Source organism: Chelonia mydas, chromosome 21, assembly GCF_015237465.2.
Source record: "Chelonia mydas isolate rCheMyd1 chromosome 21, rCheMyd1.pri.v2, whole genome shotgun sequence".
NCBI classification, from domain to species: Eukaryota; Metazoa; Chordata; order Testudines; family Cheloniidae; genus Chelonia; species Chelonia mydas.
Genome location: NC_051261.2, coordinates 17,400,501 through 17,422,519, shown reverse-complemented (window position 1 = coordinate 17,422,519; position 22,019 = coordinate 17,400,501). Strand labels below are relative to the sequence as shown.

At 51.8% G+C, this 22,019-nt stretch overlaps 1 protein-coding gene across 1 annotated transcript; it reads left to right on the top strand.

The window, feature by feature from the left end:
• Positions 1–960: 960 nt before the first annotated feature.
• Positions 961–21,341, top strand: GNAT2 (G protein subunit alpha transducin 2). Its single transcript, XM_007067539.4, has 8 exons — positions 961–1,242; positions 5,877–5,919; positions 9,738–9,879; positions 10,804–10,961; positions 12,541–12,669; positions 12,975–13,104; positions 20,397–20,550; positions 21,069–21,341. Exons 1-8 carry the CDS (start codon positions 1,125–1,127, stop codon positions 21,257–21,259), a joined length of 1,065 nt encoding a protein of 354 aa, XP_007067601.1. The 5' UTR covers positions 961–1,124; the 3' UTR covers positions 21,260–21,341.
• Positions 21,342–22,019: the final 678 nt, after the last annotated feature.

The window sequence follows — 22,019 nt, the reverse complement described above, 5'->3', positions numbered from 1 at the left end:
TCCCAAGAAACTTTAGCATGTGACCCCTTGAATTATTTATCTCCTAGATAGAAATAAGACTGGGGGACTGAAGGGCATGGGACTGCACACAGAGCCCTTGGCTGGGGGTGGGAAATGGAGGACCCTGATATGGGGGAGGTGGGGCACACAGATCTATTGGCATACATTGGAGAGGGAATGGGGGCACAGAGTCCCTGCAATGGTGGGAAAGTGGGGAATGGAGGACGTAGGAGGAAAGGGGAATGAGGGGGACACATAGAGCTGTTGGCATGGGGGAGGGGTAGGAGGAGTCCCTGAAATAGGAGAGTGGCACCCAAAGAACCTGTGGGGGGAATGGAGGGGAGCCAGGAGCCTCTGGGGTGGGCAAGGAGCTCAGCTGACAGAAGCTATGAAGTGCGCAAACTACTAGCTAGCCAACAATCGATGAATTTCTAACGCACCCATCGCTGTGGTACTAGGGCCCCAGCTGCTAGGGTGCTGTCTATTCCCCTCGGCTGCGAAACAGCCTCTTCCAGATCTGGAGCAACAGTAGGGAGAAGGCTGGTTTACCCAGCAGGCCCCGGCTGACATTTTTCATCTAGAGCTCTCCAGCTCTATGGGTCTGGCCTGGGGCCCCCCAAGTCACACACCGCAGGGCCCCTGCAGCAGCGGGATTCCTTCCCTCGTGTGCTTGCAGGATGGGGGTCGCTCTCCCTTCCCCCCTTACATAATGAACCTCTCCGCCCCACCCGCAGCCTCGTCCAGTGTTCTGTTCCCAGGCATTAATCTTTGCCATCTTGGGCTCATTTAATTGGATTTCCCAGGTCACATGGTGAGATAAAAAGTCCCCAATCCGTAGGACAGAAAGTGGGTCATCCATGGGGAATTAAGGGAGAGGGGCAAGGTGAAGGGCTCCCAGGCTGCCTTCGTAGCAGTCTCTGGCCAGCAGCTGTCCGGCGTGGAACTCCAGAGCCAGCCTGCGGCGTGCGGCCCTTCTCTGGTGCTGCGCGGGGTTGGGCAAAGAGATATATTTTTTCTCTCTCTCTCTCTCCCCACCCCGTAAAGGGTGAGTGACCTAGGGTGAAGAGCTGGAAGAGACAGAGGAGCTCGAGGAGTTAGAGGAGCTAGAGGAGGAAGACGCCGAGATGGGGAGTGGAGCGAGCGCTGAAGATAAAGAACTTGCCAAAAGGTCCAAGGAGCTGGAGAAGAAACTCCAGGAAGATGGAGACAAGGAGGCGAAGACAGTCAAGCTGCTGTTGTTAGGTAAGCATGGGAGCTGGGCAACGCTGCAGCTTGCCTGGGGCACCCTCAGCTCTTCGGGGTGGATCCAGAAATGAGCAGGCAGAGAAGTGGTTCTGTACCACTCAGAGCTGGTCTCCATGCATGTAATAAATGTGCAGTCTGCAGAGAATGGCCCAGCAGGGGATTCTGGTGATTCGGGATCAATGCAGGGTATGAGGAGGATGGTTAACCTGTAGTTCTCTGTTGGCTAAGCAGAGCCTGGGAAGAAGGCAACCCCCAGATGAGACGTGGTGATGCCAAGCTAGGGGAGGTGGGGCAAGAAAGGAGAAACTGGGGTTATTGTTGCTGGGCCTGAGGACAATCAGTTTACGTGAAGGGATTAGAAAATGGCAGTATCTGCTGGTGGCCAAGGGATGGGAGACAGAAGAGAAGAGAAGAGGGAGCATGAAATGCAGCGCAGGACCAGGGCAGGAGGGCTTGGTCTGGCTGTTTCAGTCCATGGTGGGTTCAGAGATATGGTCACCCTGGGTTTTTTGTTGTTGTTTTTCTCATTTTTTTCCAACTGAGAGGAGGATCCGTTCCTAAGTAGCACCAGATGGGCTCTCATTAGCTTGATGACTTCCTAACTGAAGCGATTAGCTGGGATACAGAGATTTCTCAGCCAATCGGATGTGACAAGAGGTCACAAACACCCTCTTGAGAGAAGCCTGGGTGAAGGGGGCAGCACCTCAGTAGGGATTAAAATCTATTTGTAATTTTCCAGAAGGGGCGGTAGGGGTGGAAATAGGAATGCTGTGGCTGGTGTCACCACTTGATAACTACATACGTGGGTCTTTCAGCATCGGGGGAGGGGGGCGTTGGATTGATTTGGTGACTCACCAAAGGCCATGTGTGAAAAGGGAATTGATCAGAGAGTCATTGTTCTGGCCAAAAATGACAAGCAAAGACATATATGTAATGTTTCACTTCACATGAGAGTTTAGTGGCTGAAGCATAGGACAGAGGATCAGGACACCTGGGTTCTAGCCCCAGCTCTGCTGCAGCCTCCCTGTTTTACCCACAGATTCCCCATCTGTAAAACAGGACGGTAGTGTTATCCCTACCCCCACGCATACTGCGTGTGAGGGGTAAGGGCTGGATCTGGCAGCAAGGCTACTCCGGTGAGCAAGGCATTGCAGGATCAAACCGCAGCTCGTTAGACACTGATGAAGCACTTTGAGATCTCTGGCCTAGAGAAAGGCAGAGGGTGATGGTGACTGGGTCTGTTATCTGCTTGTTGGTAGAAAACTTCATAAGCAGTGTGAATAGAAAGGGCTGGACTTTGTTTCTGAACACACTGATTTTACCTGATTACTAAAAGCCTCAATTTAGCCGAATATCCCAGTGGCAGAAGGGCCTGTGCTCTGAGTCTGCATTACTGAGTCACCAGCTGGAGGCTTCACAATCCTGCTGATCTCCGAGCTGCAAGCTGAAGCGAATGGGGTGATCCCACTGCTGGACTGGGCGCCTCTCTCAGCCCTTTTACAGGCACTAGACCACGAGCGGAGTACTGCAAACAGCAGAATACTGGGGCAGGTCTCACTGTCAGCCCAGCACTGCTGAGGCAAGGGAGCCTGCTAGGAGATGCCGAAAGCACGCACGGTTTAGTCCTTCTAAAGCCGTGATGGAGCGGGATTCTCCAGCCTGCTCTTGTTCTCCTACAGCATCCCCTCTCCTTTCCCCTGGGCTCCAGCTCAGAGCACAGCTTCCTTTGGGCCTGTGCTGCCCAGTGAAGCAGCTGCTCACTCTGGCACATGGCAAAGTCTGGGGCACCCAAATCTTACAAGTGTGCACATAAAGTCAGCTAGAAGGGGCCCTGCTTGGTCACAGCAGGGGCCCAAGTGTCTTCTTCAAGGCAGCTGTGGGGGAGGCGTGAGGGATGGATAGGTCCCAGGGAGGGAACACAGGAGATGCAGAAGGTAGGGAGCAGGTGCTAGGGTGAAGGTTAGGCCACTGGATGGTCATGGGTGGGGGGAAACCCCCCAGTTACAGGCTCCTCCAACCCATTTCGGCTTAGTGTCACAATCAGCGAGGGTAATTCACCACCACCCTCTTCCAATCAAGATCAGATGTCTCCTCCTGAAAGAAAGGCTCCTGCTCACACTGAAGAGATGGGATCAATGCAGCAATGTCTGGCTGAGGTCTCTGGCCTGGGCGTGGCAGCAGCTCAGACTAGATGCACACAATGGTCTGAGGGGCCACCATTCCACCCAGGAACTCATCACTGGGGGGTCAGTCCTGGCCTGCAGCTCAGGGTGCCCTAAGCCACCCTCTGTGATTCCTATGCTCGCCCCCCATGCCTGGAGAGAACTCCAAGCCTGCGTCAGAACCGTGCCAGTGTGAAGGCAGCAGAATAAACCCTTGCTCCAGAGGGTGACTGGTGAGGGTTTAGGAAAGATGGCACCTGAACGGAGAACTGAGATTGAGGGTAGAAGCCCCTGCTGGAAACCCAGCCTCCCACCCGGCTCCTAGAAGCAAAATGAGGCCAGCAGGGCCGTCTCAGCCCAGAGCCACCCTTCTCAGCTCCTGGGGCGAATGCTCCCTGGAGTTCTAGGTTACAACACGGCTGCCTTGCCGCTCGCACTGCAGGGGCAGGAAGCCTGCGCCTGACTCTGCGCAGCACCGCAAGGTTCATCCAGGTGATGGCAGGGAGGCTGGGATCAGTGTGATTAGGCCCTAATTCTAAGCAGCTTCCTGGTTTGGAATAAGCTGCTTAAAACGATAAGATGAGGCGATGCCCGGCACTTGCAGCCGAGAACTGAAGGGCAGGCGATGAGAATGGAGGCAGGAGAGAGGAGGGGGAGGTTAAGAAAAGCAAAGCGCGGGGCTGGGCTGGGTGTGCCCAAGGGCTGAGGCCCTTACCGTGCAGGGAATCCCAGCTCCAGGCTGAGTTCAGGCTGCCCGACATGGTCCTTTCTACCCTGCTGGGGCACAGTATGATGGTCCCAGCATGACAGACACACGGGCCCGCTTGCTGTGTAGGGTTCCACCGATGGGGGGCTTATGGAGTAACTAGGTCCCCTGACCCCGTAGCAATGACAGTCCTTTGTGCCAACAGCAGCCGGGGACATAGCTCTTGAGTGCCCCCCCCAGCGGCTAGCCTTTGAGCACCGCTCATGGACTCTGGAGGGAGGGATCTCCAGCCTTCCTGGGCCAGGGAAATGAGTCAAGCTGGGGGGAGCCTCTGAGGAATAAAAAGGGGGCATGAGCAAGGCACAGGGGGGTCTCCCTAGGCCTGAGAAAACTGTTCAGGCCCTGCTGACTGCAGGGGTGGCTGGAGGCTGGAAGGTTCCCCTGATCCACCAGACCAGCAAGACTCAGTACTGAGAGGAGCAGGTGGGACAGGAGCCAGAGAGGGCTCAGTGACAATGCATCACAGCCTGCAGGGGGTTAGGTGGATGGAGGGGGGTGCTTGCAGACTGAGGCAAGGGGGTGTGGAAGGATGATGGAAGCTGCAGGGTATTGCTCTGGCAGATGTATCCTGGAGGTGCGAGAGTAGTGAAGGATCTGAATACCAAGCATCCAGGCGAGAGCTGGGACCGGAGAGTTAGGGCAGCCAAGCAGTGGAGGCTAGATACCCTTATTGAACGACAGGGCTGGAAGGGACCTCGACAGGGCACCTAGTCCATCCTCCCATGCTGAGGCAGGCCCACCCCAATGGCTAGAACCTATTTTCAAGCCCCCCGGCCTCCCGCGCCCGCCTGTTCCAGCGCTGAACTCACCTTGCAGGTAGAAAGTTATTCCTAAAAAATCCAACCTCAGCCTCCCTGGCTGCCAAGTAAGCGGATTGCTACTTGTCCTGCCCTCGGTGGCCATAGAGAGCAATAGATCGCCGGCCCCTATGTTCCCCCCTCAGCCTTCTTATCTCTAGACCACACCTGCCCAGTTCTTTCCTCATCCCCTACCCTGCGGGGCACAAGATGGTTTGAACCCTGGGCAGGGAGACAGGTTTGGGCTAGAAGCACCTGGCCCAGCTTCCACACAGTGAGGCCTTCGTGACTTGCGGCTGGCTGGCACGGAGCCTTCCCAGGACTGGCTCGATGCCGGGGAACAGCGGCAGTGCAGGAAGCACAGCTGCTCCACGGGCGCCTCCCCCTTCCCAGAGCCCAGCTCATCCCGCTCAGCGCAGGCACGCATCAGCGCACAGCGAGGGGAGCTGAGCACCTCGGGGGAGGGGGGGCGCTGAAGGGGAGAATCCAGCTGGTTCTGCAAAAGCAGGTTCAATCCCTGGTTCCTAGACACCCAGTTTGACCACTCCCGCAAAACAAGGCCTTTCCCTGGGCTGGGCTCTTGAGCTCTTGGAAGCCCAGGGCCTGGATCAACTGACCTGTTTGATCCACCTTAATATGCCACTAAATAACCCCCCACTGGAGAAATCCTTTCGTGCTGCACTGTCTGAGGGGCCAGCCTCAGAGAAAGGTGCAGGGGGGACAGGAGTGAAGTGCAGGATAGATGCTGGATCTGAGCGCTGCGGATCCAGGTCCTTAAGCTGGTCCCAGTGCCCAAGGATCCGAGTGCTCCAGAGCTGCTGTCCCCTTGAAGGCGCACGCGTCTCTCTCTCTCTCTCTCTCTTTCTGAATGCTGGCACTCAAACGTTTCCTCGGGCTCTTTTCCAGGTGCCGGGGAGTCAGGCAAGAGCACAATCGTCAAACAGATGAAGTGAGTACCATGGTAGGGCTGAGGGTTAGCTGCCCAGAACACAGCCCAAGGCAGTTTCCTTGTAGGAGCCTAATTTGGGCATGAATATAGTGTGATTAACCCCTACACTGCTGCTGGGCCAGGCTGCCTGCCATCTGGCAATAGCTTAGCAAGATTAATAAAAATGGATTAAACAACTCAAAAATAGCATCTGCAGTTATGCTGGCGAGCAGGAAAAGGTGCCCAGTTCTTCTGCTTCGAGGCACGAACTGATCAGCAGCTGGGGTCTCTTCATGTGCCATCTCAGTTACAAGTCAAGGGTGGGGGTGGAAGTTTCATTCCTCCCAAACACCTCAAGACAAGGAGATCGGCAGAGACAGACAGCAGATCTAGCATCTCCGCACCCGTGCCCTGTGGAACGTCCCAGGGAGTGGATGGAGTATGGGAACATCCCATGTGAACTGTTGGCGTGTGGGGGACTGGTGGCAAGTTCATGGCCAGCCATACCAAACACCAGGTTGCAAGTCTCCGGGCACAAAGGAGGAGGAAACCACCACACCCCCTTTGTGCGTTGCTCCTTGCTATGCTGTGTCACTGACGTTAGCCCCGGGAGGGGTGGGGGGCAGGGAACACAAACCATCACGGAGTTACACAGGGAGCAAGTGAGCTTTATGCATCAGCAGAGTCCAGCTGCAGAAGGTCCCATGCGATCTGACCTTCCCCTATGAATCTGAGGTTCTGTCATGGGCAGAGCCATGTGTGGTCAGTCCAGGAGCCAGTGAGCTAATCCATGCCATGGGTCTCAGACCGCTTTCCTTTCAAAGCTGGTACCCTGGTCTTCATGGAGCCAGCCGATGGAGGGAGTTCTCTCATTGCATCTGGGCTTGGCTGCAAGGCACCTGTGTAGATCACAACTGGCCCAATTGTGAGCTGGGCTGCATGCCAGCACAGGGGCAGATGGGGTGTAAGAAACTCCCTTTCTCCCCTGCATGGGGCAACACATTGTCAGACACTGCTAGCACCACTCAGGCTGCTCCCCTCCCACATAGTGTGCAGTGGTGTGGTTCCTCAACTCTGCACCAAGGGGAAAGTCAGCTATGCCAGGAAAACAGCAGGCATTCCAGCCTAGGAGTAAGCAGGGGCCAAGCTGGCACATTTCAGTCATAGAATATCAGGGTTGGAAGGGACCTCAGGAGGTCATCTAGTCCAACCCCCTGCTCAAAGCAGGACCAATCCCCAACTAAATCATCCCAGACAGGGCTTTGTCAAGCCTGACGTTAAAAACCTCAAACGAAGGAGATTCGACCACCTCCCTAGGTAACGCATTCCAGTGTTTCACCAACCTCCTAGTGGAAAAGTTTTTCCTAATATCCAACCTAAACCTCCCCCACTGCAACTTGAGACCATTACTCCTTGTTCTGTCATCCGCTACCACTGAGAACAATCTAGATCCATCCTCTTTGGAACCCCCTTTCAGGTAGTTGAAAGCAGCTATCAAATCCCCCCTCATTCTTCTTTTCTGCAGACTAAACAATCCCAGTTCTCTCAGCCTCTCCTCATAAGTCATGTGTTCCAGTCCCCTAATCATTTTTGTTGCCCTCTGCTGGTCTCTTTCCAATTTTTCCACATCCTTCTTGTAGCGTGGGGCCCAAAACTGGACACAGTACTCCAGATGAGGCCTCACAAATGTCGAATAGAGGGGAACGATCACGTCGCTCAATCTGCTGGCAATGCCCCTACTTATTACATCCCAAAATGCCATTGGCCTTCTTGGCAACAAGGGCACACTGTGGACTCATATCCAGCTTCTCGTCCACTGTCACCCCTAGGTCCTTTTCTCCAGAACTGCTGCCGAGCCATTCGGTCCCTAGTCTGTAGCGGTGCATGGGATTCTTCCGTCCTAAGTGCAGGACTCTGCACTTGTCCTTGTTGAACCTCATCAGATTTCTTTTGGCCCAATCCTCTAATTTGTCTAGGGCCCCCTGTATCCTATCCCTACCTTCCAGCGTATCTACCTCTCCTCCCAGTTTAGTGTCATCTGCAAACTTGCTGAGGGTGCAATCCACACCATCCTCCAGATCATTTATGAAGATATTGAACAAAACCAGCCCCAGGACCGACCCTTGGGGCACTCCACTTGATACCGGCTGCCAGCTGGACATGGAGCCATTGATCACTACGCGTTGAGCCCGACAATCTAGCCAATTTTCTATCCACCTTATAGTCCATTCATCCAGCCCATGCTTCTTTAACTTGCTAGCAAGAATACTGTGGGAGACCGTGTCAAAAGCTTTGCTAAAGTCAAGGAACAACACGTCCACTGCTTTCCCTTCATCCACAGAGCCAGTTATCTCGTCATAGAAGGCAATTAGATTAGTCAGGCATGACTTGCCCTTGGTGAATCCATGCTGACTGTTCCTGATCACTTTCCTCTCCTCTAAGTGCTTCAGAATTGATTCCTTGAGGACCTGCTCCATGATTTTTCCTGGGACTGAGGTGAGGCTGACTGGCCTGTAGTTCCCAGGATCCACCTCCTTCCCTTTTTAAAAGATGGGCACTACAGTAGCCCTTTTCCAGTCGTCCGGGACCTCCCCCGATCGCCATGAGTTTTCAAAGATAATGACCAATGGCTCTGCAATTACATCCGCCAACTCCTTTAGCACTCTCGGATGCAGTGCATCTGGCCCCATGGACTTGTGCTCATCCAGCTTTTCTAAATAGTCCCGAACCACTTCTTTCTCCACAGAGGGCTGGTCACCTCCTCCCCATGCTGTGCTGCCCAGTGCAGTAGTCTGGGAGCTGACCTTGTTCGTGAAGACAGAGGCAAAAAAAGCATTGAGTACATTAGCGTTTTCCACATCCTCTGTCACTAGGTTGCCTCCCCTCATTCAGTAAGGGGCCCACACTTTCCTTGACTTTCTTCTTGTTGCCAACATACCTGAAGAAACCCTTCTTGTTACTTTTAACATCTCTTGCTAGCTGCAACTCCAGGTGTGATTTGGCCTTCCTGATTTCACTCCTGCATGCCCAAGCAATATTTTTATACTCCTCCCTGGTCATTTGTCCAATCTTCCACTTCTTGTAAGCTTCTTTTTTGGGTTTAAGATCAGCAAGGATTTCACTGTTAAGCCAAGCTGGTCGCCTGCCATATTTACTATTCTTTCTACACATCGGGATGGTTTGTCCCTGTAACCTCAAAAAGGATTCTTTAAAATACAGCCAGCTCTCCTGGACTCCTTTCCCCCTCATGTTATTCTCCCAGGGGATCCTGCCCATCAGTTCCCAGAGGGAGTCAAAGTCTGCTTTTCTGAAGTCCAGGGTCCGTATTCTGCTGCTCTCCTTTCTTCCCTGTGTCAGGATGCTGAACTCGACCATCTCATGGTCACTGCCTCCCAGGTTCCCATCCACTTTTGCTTCCCCTACTAATTCTTCCCAGTTTGTGAGCAGCAGATCAAGAAGAGCTCTGCCCCTACTTGGTTCCTCCAGCACTTGCACCAGGAAATTGTTCCCTACACTTTCCAAAAAATTCCTGGATTGTCTGTGCACCGCTGTATTGCTCTCCCAGCAGATATCGGGGTGATTGAAGTCTCCCATGAGAACCAGGGCCTGCGATCTAGTAACTTCTGTGAGTTGCCGGAAGAAAGCCTCGTCCACCTCATCCCTCTGGTCCGGTGGTCTACAGCAGACTCCCACCATGACATCACCCTTGGTCCCTGCACTGCCTCTCCTTTGGGCTGGAGGGCAAGGGGCCAATATCTGTGCTGCAGGGAGAGGACTGGCAGGGGAAGCAAGGCTGTGATCCCTGCTAACAGCTGTGTTTTATTCCCCTCCCCCCACAGGATTATCCACCAAGATGGTTACACAGAAGAAGAGTGCCTGGAATTCAAGTCCATCATCTATGGCAACGTGCTGCAGTCAATCCTGGCCATCATCCGAGCCATGTCCACGCTGGGGATAGATTATGCCGAACCAGGGCGAGGGGTCAGTACGCTGCCCCTGCCATCACTAGAACATCTGATTGGCCCCTGGACAGGGGAAGGTGGAGGAGTGGGTGGTCCCCACGTGTTCGTCTGTTTGAGTGCCTGCAATTCCCAGCGATATGCAGGAGTCCTGGGAGAAGCTGCTGCTGAGAGGAAGTTTGTTCCTTCTGAGCCCGGGGGAGGGGACGGACGGACGGACAAGTGGGGGTTGGTTCACTGGTGTTCGCTCGAGCTAGTGTGTGAAGAATAGCAGTGTGGACGCTCAGGCTAGCTGTGTAAGTCCAAGCCCATCTGACCCCCGGGTCTAAGGTCAGGGGGCTGGTCCGAGCCCAAACTGCAGCATCCACAGTGCTATTTTTAGCATGCTTGCTCAAGTTTGTACCCAGGACTAGGAGGCTGTGGTGTAGACAGAGCCTGTGTGTCTCATTCACTCCTGCTAGCGCATGCTAGAAGCCACTCGGTGGGCAAGTGGCAGTCGTCTGGTTCCATTTCCTCACGATGTAGATCGGAAGGGAAGGGCAAGACCTCCAAGTGTGGGAGAGAGGAGCTGTGGGGAAGGAGAGTCTAGAGATGAGGGTCCTGCTCCTTTCATTATTCGCAGAGGAACGAGGAGTTTGGTTTTCCGTTGTTTCAGGCACCACGCTGCTATGGTGTGTTGCCGTCTACTGGTTAAGGAAAGCATTCTGGGAGCAGCTTGAGTTCCCCACTCCTGGGCCTGGGCAGGTAGGATTCTGGACATGTTTCCCCACATTCTCTGGGGAAGCTGTTCTCGAAAATCAGCAGGGTTGGGTGGGGGTAGAATTTAAATTTCAAAATCCAGATTAAAATCCCACAAAACATGACCCTGTTCAGATGGGCCCAAAGCAGGTCTGCCATTCACACCCATCTCTGGCCCCAGCCTGCTCACCGGCTCTGTCTCTTACAGGATGATGGGCGGCAGCTGTGCAATTTGGCAGATTCCATCGAGGAGGGCACCATGCCCCCGGAGCTAGTAGACTGTATAAAAAAGCTGTGGAAAGATGCGGGAGTCCAGGCCTGTTTTGACAGAGCAGCTGAGTACCAGCTCAACGACTCCGCTTCCTAGTAAGTCTGTCCCTATGACCCAGTCATTAGGAAAAGCACCTGCCAAACAGCGAGACCCTCCAGGGATGGGCACGCACTTATTGGGACACAGAGGGCTCATCCATCGTTGGAGCTTAGTACCTTGAATCGTCCCCTTCGCTGATGCTGAAGGGACTGATGTCTTTATGGAGCAGGTACCACCACCCTCTACTGCCACGTAAAGCAACTTGGACTCAGCTTTTCACCAGCAGCCAAGGGGAAGGAAAGGAGAAATTTCAGGTAAAGGGGCCAATCTGCTCCCTTTGAAGCCAGTGGAAGTTTTAGCACTGAGTCCAAGGAGTGCCTTGTCCATCAAAGGAAGGGTACATGCCCCTTAAAGGGCGTTAGAAGACAAGCAAGAGAGACCAGAATGGCTTTGAAGCATCGAGTTGCATGCATGCTCCTAATTCACTATGTAACAAGTGAGGTCCTCTGTGCTCCCACTTGGCCCAGAATGCTCCGGGTGAGATAGAGAACACAGGGGATTATCCCCCATGGCCTGGATAGTGCTACTGTGTCAGACAAAGCCCCTAAACACCACTGACATGCGACTATCACTGCCTGCTGGAGGGGGCTGCCTGCCCCTCGTCACCACCATTACTTGACTCTGCGCAAAAACCCTGTTAAACCCAGCCAACCAAGCGATGCTGAATTCAGCCTAGTTCCTGTACCCTTAATTGATGCCACATGCCAGGGTATGTCAGGCCACCAATCTGTCTCATGTACAATACAGGCTGCACTGTCTGAGGCCAATGAGCCTCAGGGCCAAATGCTGCTTCTGCTCACAGTAGCGTAAATCCACTGAAGACAGTGGTTACTAGACACACGCTGGTGTCAACACCATCGCAACTTGTCCCGTCAGGTTAGTTAAACATGGTTCTCAAGGGCCCAGAGCCGTGGCCTGGCACAACGGCTGCAGAGCAGAGGCATGGGCACATTGCAGGGAACGCTGCAGGGAACACGTGTCATTTTTCACGCCGCTGATCCAAATGTGGCCACTCTCTGACCTGATAAACCCCGGCCTGCCATGCAGCTCCCTTGCAGGCTGCGGCAGCTGCACCGTCCCATTCAACAGCAGGATGGAGGAGCAACTGTGGATGCTGGAACTTAAGGTTACGGGCTTTCCAGACCACAGCATTAACGGAGCTGCTCCATCACCTCCCACCAGCAGGGTCCACCTGTCTGTCTGCCTCTGTCAGTTGTCCCTTGTCTTAGGGTTAGATGGTCAGTTCTTTGGATCATAGCAGACCCTGCGTGTTCGGCACCTGGCACAAGGGGGTCATGGCCCACGCTCCTAGGTGCTGCTGCAATGCAGGTGAGAAGGGATGTGCACGTTTTGACCCTGGTTAGTCATGAACTGAGATTTCTTGCTCTACAGTTGGGCTAGAAAGAAGTCTCCTCTCCCTCAGGCTAGCAGAATTGCTTGGACCTTCCCACTGTCCTCTCCTATGATTGCTAGCTCACTGCTAACCCCTTACCCCAGACCTCCTTCCCCACGCACGATAGCTATATTCCCAATCCCTTAGGGCTGCTCCCAATAGCTCTCTGCATTCCTGCCTAGCTACCTGAACCAGCTGGATCGGATCACAGCCCTCGATTACTTGCCCAATGAACAGGATGTACTACGATCTCGAGTGAAGACCACGGGGATCATAGAGACCAAGTTTGCCGTCAAAGATCTTAACTTCAGGTGAGCATATGCGCACGTGTGACCCTCTCCCCTTTGGTGGCATCATCGACCCAGGTATCCTGGCCAAATTCCAGCTGGGATAATCTTCCTCACATCCTATCCTTTCTTGGCTGGTGTAAATCTGCAGAGCGCCATTGCGCTGTCAGTTGACACCGGCTAAGGATCTAGCCCTCTGCACTCATATACAGAGCTGCCACATCCCACCGGGCAGGGGCTGGGTTTCTGCGGTGGGTGCTGGGACTGCCTCTGTGTTTGGTGCTCTGGTTGGGAAGGGGCTAACAACAGCAGAATTACTCCCTCCACAGGATGTTTGACGTGGGAGGACAGCGGTCAGAGCGCAAGAAGTGGATCCACTGCTTCGAAGGCGTGACCTGCATTATCTTCTGTGGAGCCCTCAGCGCCTATGACATGGTGCTGGTAGAAGATGATGAAGTGGTATGTTCTCTCAATCCCTAGCGGCTGATGGCACTGAGACCTCTGTCCTCTGCCACCAGAGCACAGCTGGGCAGCTGCTCTCCCCGTTTTCAGAGCACCAGGAAACGGACAAAACTCCCAGCTCAGCTGGGCGACGTCTGAGAGCCACCACCCAGATTTTAAGCAAATAGCATCTCCCCAGCACAGACACTTGCTTGGTGTGAACTGCCTGTATTGCCCGGAACACAGGGAGGTGCAGGCAGGCAACAGAGCCATGAAGAGCCTTGAATGTCAGCTCGCGGTTTACACTGTGCTGCTCTGAAACAAATCCAGGAAGCAAAATAGCACTTGCCTGACATCAGATTAACTCATGTCTGAAAATAAATGCCCCTCTTCCAGCCAGTGCAGCTAGCAACTAAAACCAATTCAGGTAGCACAGTGACATCCCGTAGCTGGTTAAGGCAAAGGATATTTCAGTGGGGCTGCCCAATGGCTTGCCTTTCAAGAGGGCATGAGAAATCAATAGAAGGAAGATGGGCTTGTGGTTAAAGCACGAGGTATGAGAGCTGGATACTGTTCCCAGCTCTGTTCCCTGTGTGACCTTGGGCAGATCTCGGATGCCTGGATTTTCAGAAGTACCCGCACTCCTCGCTGATTTCAATAGGCGTGGCGGGTGCTCAGCCCCTCTGGAAACACACACTCAATTGTTCTGCAGCTTCCGCCTCTGTCAGTGAGGGATCATAGCCCCTACCTCTCAGGGTTAGCATGGGGCTGAATTCAATAGAACATCTGTAAAGCAAGCGGAGGGCCCTGGACGGCCGGCCTGGCATTTTTATCCTCAGCCCTATCTCCCTGCTGCAGAGCAATTGGCACATCGGTTTCAGAACCTGTAAACTAGGAAGTGAACATGGAAAGTTCAGAGGAGAAATTGGGAAGGGGTCAGACGTGAGCCACAAGCATGGAAACCTGCTTCATAGCAAGAAACTAAAGATGCTCAGTCTGTTTAGTTTGCCCGAGAGAAGGTTAAGAGGTGACTTGATCCCAGCCCGGAAGCTCCTGAGCAAGGTGGTTTTCAATGGCAGAGGATCTTTAATCTAGCAGACAAAGGCAGACAGACCCAACGGCTAGACACATGCAGACTAGATAGAAGGTGCACATTTTTAGCAGCCAGGATGTTTAACCGTTAAGACAACCTACCTGGGCACATGCTGGCATGGGGGGCTTAGAGACGAAGCGCTGCAGTGCTTAACAGCTGCTCAGTGGAATCCTCAGCCCTGGGTCAGGGGCCCAGGCTCCCTATACGATGCATCGGGAGAGCTGGGTAAGAATGGGATTCACAGAACCCAGCAATCTGAGCAGGGAGCCACCTAAGCTGGCCAGTAGAAGAGCAGGGACATGGCATTGCCTCAGTGACCTAACTCCACGGGGTTGGGATGCCATCCCCAATAGGCAGAATACTCACTTGGCATGTGGGAGATCCAGCTTTGAATCCCCACTTTAATCCAGAGCAGGAACTTGGACCCTTGTCATCCATCTCCCAGCTATGTGCCCTGAGGTGTGTTCCAGGGCAGGTCTCTCTCGATCTCTCCTGCTGAAGCTGTTCTCCTTTGTCTGAAACACTTAAATTGCCCTTGGAGCAGGGACGGGACCCTGGGTCTCCCAGGAGGGCGCACTAACCCCTGGGCTATAGTCTCTCTCTCTGGATCAGTGACTATTTCACTATTCCACATAAAGAACAGCTTCGCCAGAAGAAACGGAGACACCCGCCCCAGAGTATGCCAGAGCCTGACAGTCAGGGCACTCAGCTGAGGTCGGGGAGACTCAAGTTCATGTCCCTGCTCTGAATGAAGCAGAGGGGGGATTCAAACCTACGTCTTCCAGGTGAGTGCTCGAACCACTGAGCGATTGAATACAGGGTGAATCGGAACCATATGTTGTGTGGGGTAGCATGCTCTGAGCATGACCATAAGATTGGGCACAGCAAGCGAGGCAGGTGGGGTAACACCTCGCTTGAGGATCGGGCCAGGCAGCTCAGCGGTCTCAGGAATTAGCGGCTTTGCACATGTCCACCAGTGGAAGCTGAGGAATTTAGGCACATGCAGGGTTAAGCAGCAGGTGAGTGGGGGTTTGAGATCTAAATTCCTTTGTGGATCTAGCCTGGAGTCTTTAAATCAAAATCTTCCTAAAAGTTCTGCGATAGCTCAACCACAAGCTATGGGGCTGGGTGCAGGAATCCCTGGGTGGGGTTCTCTGGCCTGTGCTGTGCAGGTCAGACTAGATGACATCTTTTGTTTTTAAAAGGTATGTAGCTATGTAGGAACTAGAAAAAGGACAACAGCCAAACAGCATGGCCAAGACTACAGCTTTGAGAAACTCTAGGAGAATTACCACATCCTGTGTGGGGACAGAACAAGTGAAATCCTCGCCCTGCTAACGTCAATGACAAAGCTCCCATTGACTTCACGGGGCTAGGGTTCCCCTCAGTCAGTGGTTGCCCTGGTTGCTGAAGGTCAGATGTCAGTGTAGGGAGGAACTGAAGTTTATGAGTGACAAACCAACCCACAGGAAGTGATGCCCCTGTAATGAACGTAAGTGCATCATAGAGTCAGCGATGGCTTGCAGAACTAGCCAGGCAGCAAGCTGCAGCTAAACAGGTGCACCCATACCTGAAGAAATCCCTTAGAACAGTTGGCAGTTTTACCATGAAAAGCTATTCATAATTCTGCTGCTTATATGTGCAGTTACATAACTGATGGATGGAAAAATCATTGTCCATTCACCCACTGCTTGCTCACTTTGTGTAGCAATGCAGGGGAAGGCAGCCACAGATGGGCCCGATCCACCCCACCACGCTGAACCTGGCTCCCAACTGCAGCTGGAGCCCCTCTCCAAGGGGCACTCTCATTACCCTGGGAAGCAGAGACAGAAAAAGATTTGTCCACCATAAACCCCAATCAGCTGCACTTGACTCCCAGTGCAATGCTGTGGCCAGAAGGGCTAATGCCGTCCTGGGAGGCATCAACAGGGGACTCTCGAGTAGGAGCAGAGAGGTGATTTTCACTCTGTAGTTGGCACTGGTGTGACCAGTGCTGGAACGTTGTGTCCAGTTCTGGAGTTCACAGTTCAAAGAGGATGTTGATAAATTGGAGAGGGATCAGAGAAGAGTCACAACAATGATTGAAGGGTTAGAAAATGTGCCTTATAATGACAGACTCAAGGAGCTCTATTTAGCCTAACAAAGAGAAGGTAAAGGGGTGACTTGATTACAGTCTATAAATACCAATTTGGGGAACAAATATTTAATAACGGGCTCTTCACTCTAGCAGTGAGTGGCCTACCATGAGCCAGTGGCTGGAAGTTGAAGCTTGACAAATTCAGGCTGGAACTAAGGCATACAGCTTTTACAGTGCAAGTAATTAACCATTGGCACAACTGACCAAGGGTCACGGTGGATTCTCCATCACTGACCATTTGTAAATCGCCGGTGGGCTGTTTGTCTAACAGCTCCGCTCTAGGAACGACGTGGGGCAGATCTTTGGTCTGTGTGCTACAGGATGTCAGACTAGACGATCACAGTGGTCCCTCCTGGCCATGGAATCGATGAGTTTGTTGCCAAGCAGTTCCTACCCTTTATTTCCTGTCTTTTAACCAGTTACTGCTCTATGAGGACCTTCCCTGTTATCCCACGACTACTTAGTTTGCTTAAGAGCCTTTGGTCAGGGACCTTGTCAAAAGGCTTTCTGAAAATCGAAGTACACTATATCCTCTAGATCACCTTTGTCCACATGCTTGTTGACTCCCTCAAAGAATTCTAAGAGATTGGTGAGGCATGATTTCCCTTTACAAAAACCTATGATGACTATTCCCCAACAAATCGTGTTCAGCTGTGTTTGATAATTCTGCTCTTTACTGTAGTTTCTACCACTTTGCTCAGTACTGAAGTTAGTTTTATCAGCCTGTAATTGCCAGGATTGCCTCTGGAACCTTTTTAAAAATAGGTGTTACGTTAGCTATCCTCCAGTCATCTGGTACAGAGGATGATTTAAGCCATAGGTTACATACCTCAGTTAGTAACTCTGTAGCTTCATATTCGAGCTCCTGGGTGAATCCCATGGATGAATCCCATCTGATCCTGGTGACTTATTACTGTTTAGTTTGTGAATTTGTTCCAAATGTCCTCTATCAACACCTCACAGTGGAACAATGCCTGAGATTTGTCACTCAAACAGGGCCCAAAGAGGACTGAGGAGCATATTCTGGTTTTGGTTTATAACAGATGAAACATGAACAGAGAGCCTTCCTAAATTAGACCACCACCACTCTTAGGATGATTTGTATTTCAGTAACTCCTAGCAGCCCCAACCAAGACCAGGGTCCCCACGGTGCTACACACTGCATGGACCAACAGTAGAGACAGCCCCTGACTCAAAGCATTGACCATCTGAACAGACAAACAGCATGGCGGAAATAACTGATCATCCTCCCCCTTGCACAGGTTGGGGCCTAAGAACCAGGGAGACTGAGACCTGCCCATGTTCACACAGGGAGGGCATGTGGGGCAGAGCACAGAACAGAACCCACATCTCCTCAGTTGCAGTCTAGTTCCTTCACCCCAGGGTCTGATATTCCAGCTCCATCAGACACTGGTGATCTGATGCCCCCCCCCGGCAGGGAGAGGGTTTTATCCATCTCTGACTGCTGGGATCCCACAGAGCATCCGTCCAGGTCATCTTGCTCTGGGACTTCCTTAAAGAGAAGACAAGAGGAGAGTGAACTCTAGGATCCAGGCTTGTTCCTGCAGTGCCAGTCATTTGGTTCCTGCAGGCCAAACCGAGGGCTGGTGGACTTTCACAGCAGCTCCCCTTACATGCCACTCAGCCTCCAGCTTCCTTGACCAAGAGTCTCTCCAGAGCCCCCATTTCACGTAAAAACAGCATCAAGGGAAAAATCAGAGCAGTGCAGCCTGTGGGGAATGTTTCGGATGCCGCTAGTCAGGCAGGGCGCTGGCTCCATAGGGGCTCTCAGCCTCTCCTCCAAACACCACACAGAGGGTGAAGAGCAGAGAAAGCTGGCGATGAGGAGGCAGAAAACAGTAACAAGATACCTCTGGTACTCTCTCCCCCTGCTATGAGCAGCCGTCTGAGGGAAGCCAGCTCATTAAACACACCAGTAGCCCTCCTGCATGCAGATGGTTATCCTTCAAACAGGGCACCTGCTTTTCTTCCTCCCTCAGGATGGATTCATGCAGAAGGGCTCCCTGGCCCTGCAGGTTATTAAAACAAACTGCTTTGGAGGAGATTTGCAAATCAGAGAACATGGTCTACAACTTGTGGAGAGTTCTCTTTTTAGCAGACAAGAGACTATGGACAGGGGAGACTGAACTCCTCCCTCTCTTCTTCTCGGAGGTTCGACTCAGAAGGGACAAACCAGGGGGCAGCATTTTAGACTGTTTCACAAGATGCTGAAACAAGTCTCTACTCTGGTACCCTTCTAGACAAGCAAGGGGCATGAGAGACACTGCACGTTCAAGCCCTTGGGAGCAAGAAGAGGAGGAGGAAGAAATGCCTAGTGGCTAGGACATGGGAAACTTGGGTTCAATTCTCACCTCAAAGTTCCTTGTGTGACCTTTGGCAAGTCACCAATCTACCCTATGGCTCAGTTTCCTCTATACAGTGGGGATAGGACTTCTCTGCCTCTGGGGTGTGTTGTGATCCATTGTTTGGGGGGTGCTCATACTACCAGGGGGTAGAGTTAGAAGTGGCTTGTGATAGTGCCATAGCAGATATTTGGGCCAGCGTGTACTAGTTGCAAACCCAGAGGATAAGAGAACAATCTTGCTTTGTGAAGGGCACTGTAGTGATCAGAAAGGATGATTTCTGCAGGGCTGGCCTATCCTAAAGCACCTGCAACTCCTCTTGTGATTGCTGCAGGAAGACCCATAGGCGATGGCTCATTAGAGAGAGCACATACCCACTGCCATCTCCCAAAGCACTCCAAGAACTGGCCATCATTTTAGTAATGGGGTCTCAGCTCAGTTATTTAGACAGTGACTTCTCACATCTGATTCTTCCCCACACACAGAGCCTGCCTTGCAGCAATTAGGAATCTGGCATTAGCTTTCTGACATTAGGAGAGATTTACATTGAGGGTGCAGAGTGACAGAAGTCCTTCATTCTGGACTCCCCAGTAGCTGTTGTGAGAACCCATAAAAACAGCCAGCCGCCTACGGTGCGGCAGTAGAAAGAAGTATGGCTACCGAGCTACCTGGCTTTGAGGAGCAGGAGTGTGAGGGTTCTCAAGGCAAAGAATCCTCCAACATCTCTAACCAAGCAGTTCTAGACTTGCCTATCATTGGCCATTTTGATAAATACTCTCCCATAGAACTGAGCTGTAGCTCACGAAAGCTCATGCTCAAATAAATTGGTTAGTCTCTAAGGTGCCACCAGTACTCCTTCTCTCCCATAGAAACCACCCACAACTTTCTCTTTGGCAACACTTGTGCTTGTTACAGCAAAAGAACATAAGAGTTTGCAAAAGACAAAAGGTAAATCAACTTGCTGGAATGCAGTTGGTTTGGCTGCTGGATTCTAGCCACTGTATTTGAGTCTGTACTTTTCTCCTCATTGCCAGGAGAACTTGAAGTTCAGCACGAGAATCTCTCAACACTGTGTCTCAAGAGGGCTTTATTAGCAGTATTATGGTAGCAGCTGGAGGGCCTTGTGATGGACCTGGGCCCCATTGTGCTTGGCACAGAACAGCCTCTGCTCTAATGAGCTGACAGTCGAGTGAATTTGTCCCCCTTGTACATTTTCAGTCATGGCATCATCTGAAAATTGAAGTCCTGTTGAAATTGCAAAAAAGCCACTATGGAAGGGTGCCGATTCGCTTTGTTTAAAATCCAGTTGGTCTAAAGCTTCTGCCTAGCCATAGAGTCCTTATCTGGGCTACGACAGACAGGAAACATCATGGCTTTATGACCAGCAAAGGCTTCACCACTGTAACAGTAGAGTGCTGCCCTTACCTTTACAGCTGCAAAATGTATGGAGATCAAAAGGCAAGTTCAATCAGCAGCAGCTCAGGCAATGGCTGTTGTAGAGCCTCAGCCTGTGTGAGGAACAAGCTTGAGTGGGAGTTGGGACTTGCACACGTTAAGCCACAGAAACTTGAGTGGGGGGAGAACTTTCAGTATGTGTTTGACCAAGCAAGGACCTGCCCGCCCCTACTTTCTGAAACCAGAATGAGCAGGGTCTTTACAACACAGCCCACCTCTGAAATTTCTTTACAAGTGATATGGTCTTTTTGTCTGTCTTCAGAACCGCATGCATGAGTCCCTGCATCTGTTCAACAGTATATGCAACCACAAGTTCTTTGCTGCCACCTCCATTATTCTGTTCCTCAACAAGAAGGACCTCTTTGAGGAAAAGATCAAGAAGGTCCACCTCAGCATTTGCTTCCCAGATTACGATGGTGAGTTGGCCTAAAAACTTTATCTCCCTCCCTCCCCCATTTATGGTAGTGTTTAGGCCCAAATCATCCTCACCCAAGTTTAAAAAAAATCAAACCTGAGTAATTAGTAGGAAGAAATGAGTATCACAAAAGGCACAAATGGATAGAAAATTATTCTCTTGGGAAAAGTCACTAGGATCAAGCTAGGTCTCTGCAGCTGGGAAAAAAGAGGATCTGTATTAAGCATTACCACCTTTGGGTGATTTGGTAGGAACAAAGAGGTTCTGACACAAGGCTGACCCACCCCAATAAAAAGGTCTGCTCGCTCTTCACCTTTTTGTAGAAAGCACATGTCATTGCCCAGGGCTGTCACTCCAGTCCTGTTCTTTAACATGCATTTTATTCTCTCAAAACAACATGACAAAGGATCACATTTCCTCTGCTGGCCACAGATCCATGGGCTTTGAGGAGTTTCTAATTAGGACAGTCTCCCTAATCAGCAGCACTTATCAGCAGAGTTATTTCCTTCCCCCAAATAGGTCCCAATACATTTGAAGATGCAGGAAATTACATCAAGAATCAGTTCCTTGATCTCAACATGCGAAAAGATGTGAAAGAAATCTACAGTCATATGACCTGTGCCACAGACACACAGAACGTTAAATTCGTGTTTGACGCAGTCACGGATGTCATCATCAAAGAGAACCTCAAGGACTGTGGTCTCTTCTAGAACTCCAACTTTTGCAGGTACTGTAACTTCAAGCAGAGAACTAAAAGCCCCATTGTAAGTCACAATTTAGCCACTTTTACTACCAAACGGGCATTGTGAGGGGTAGGAGACAATTGGTCTGACTCCTCACCGATAGTTAGGGCCCTACCAAATTCACAGCTGTGAAAAACACGTCATGGATCATGAAATCGGATCTACCCCATGAAATCTGGCTATTGTAGGTGGGGGACCAGATTTCACAGTGTTGGGCGGCTGGAGAGCAGCGGCTGCTGGCCAAGAGCCCAGCTTTGAAGGCAGAGCTGCCACCATCAGCAGCGCAGAAGTGACAGTGTCATGATATGGCGTTGCCACCGTTACTTCTGTGCTGCTGTTGGGAGTGGCGCTGCCTTCAGAGCTGGGCACCTGACCAGCAGCTGCCCTTCTGACACCGTGAAATTTATTATTTTTAAAATCCTATGACCGTGAAATAGACCAAAATGGACTGTGAATTTGGTAGTGATAGTGCACCGAGCTCTCTGGAAAACTCGGCTTTTTTCCCTTGTAAGCAGCAATATTACCACTAAGCCACTGGTTCTCAATTTTTTCCATATGGGGACATCCCTCCCCCATCTGGGCAGTATCCTCCTCCTCCTTCATAGTATGGGAACAGCAGGGTGGTTGCGAGCACTAGCCACCCTTTTGAAGAGCCCATGAAACAAACTACTTAAACCCTGCCAGCCCCTGCAGCGGTTGATTTCCCTACTCGGCGTGTAGAAGGGGG

What these genes read in the sequence shown, in the direction of transcription:
- GNAT2 (XM_007067539.4), top strand. Translation starts at nt 1,125, where the DNA reads ATGGGGAGTGGAGCGAGCGCTGAAGATAAAGAACTTGCCAAAAGGTCC. An exon ending in CTCAACGACTCCGCTTCCTA is followed by an intron (nt 10,962 to 12,540) that starts GTAAGTCTGTCC and finishes ATTCCTGCCTAG; the next exon opens with CTACCTGAACCAGCTGGATC. An exon ending in TTGCTTCCCAGATTACGATG is followed by an intron (nt 20,551 to 21,068) that starts GTGAGTTGGCCT and finishes TCCCCCAAATAG; the next exon opens with GTCCCAATACATTTGAAGAT.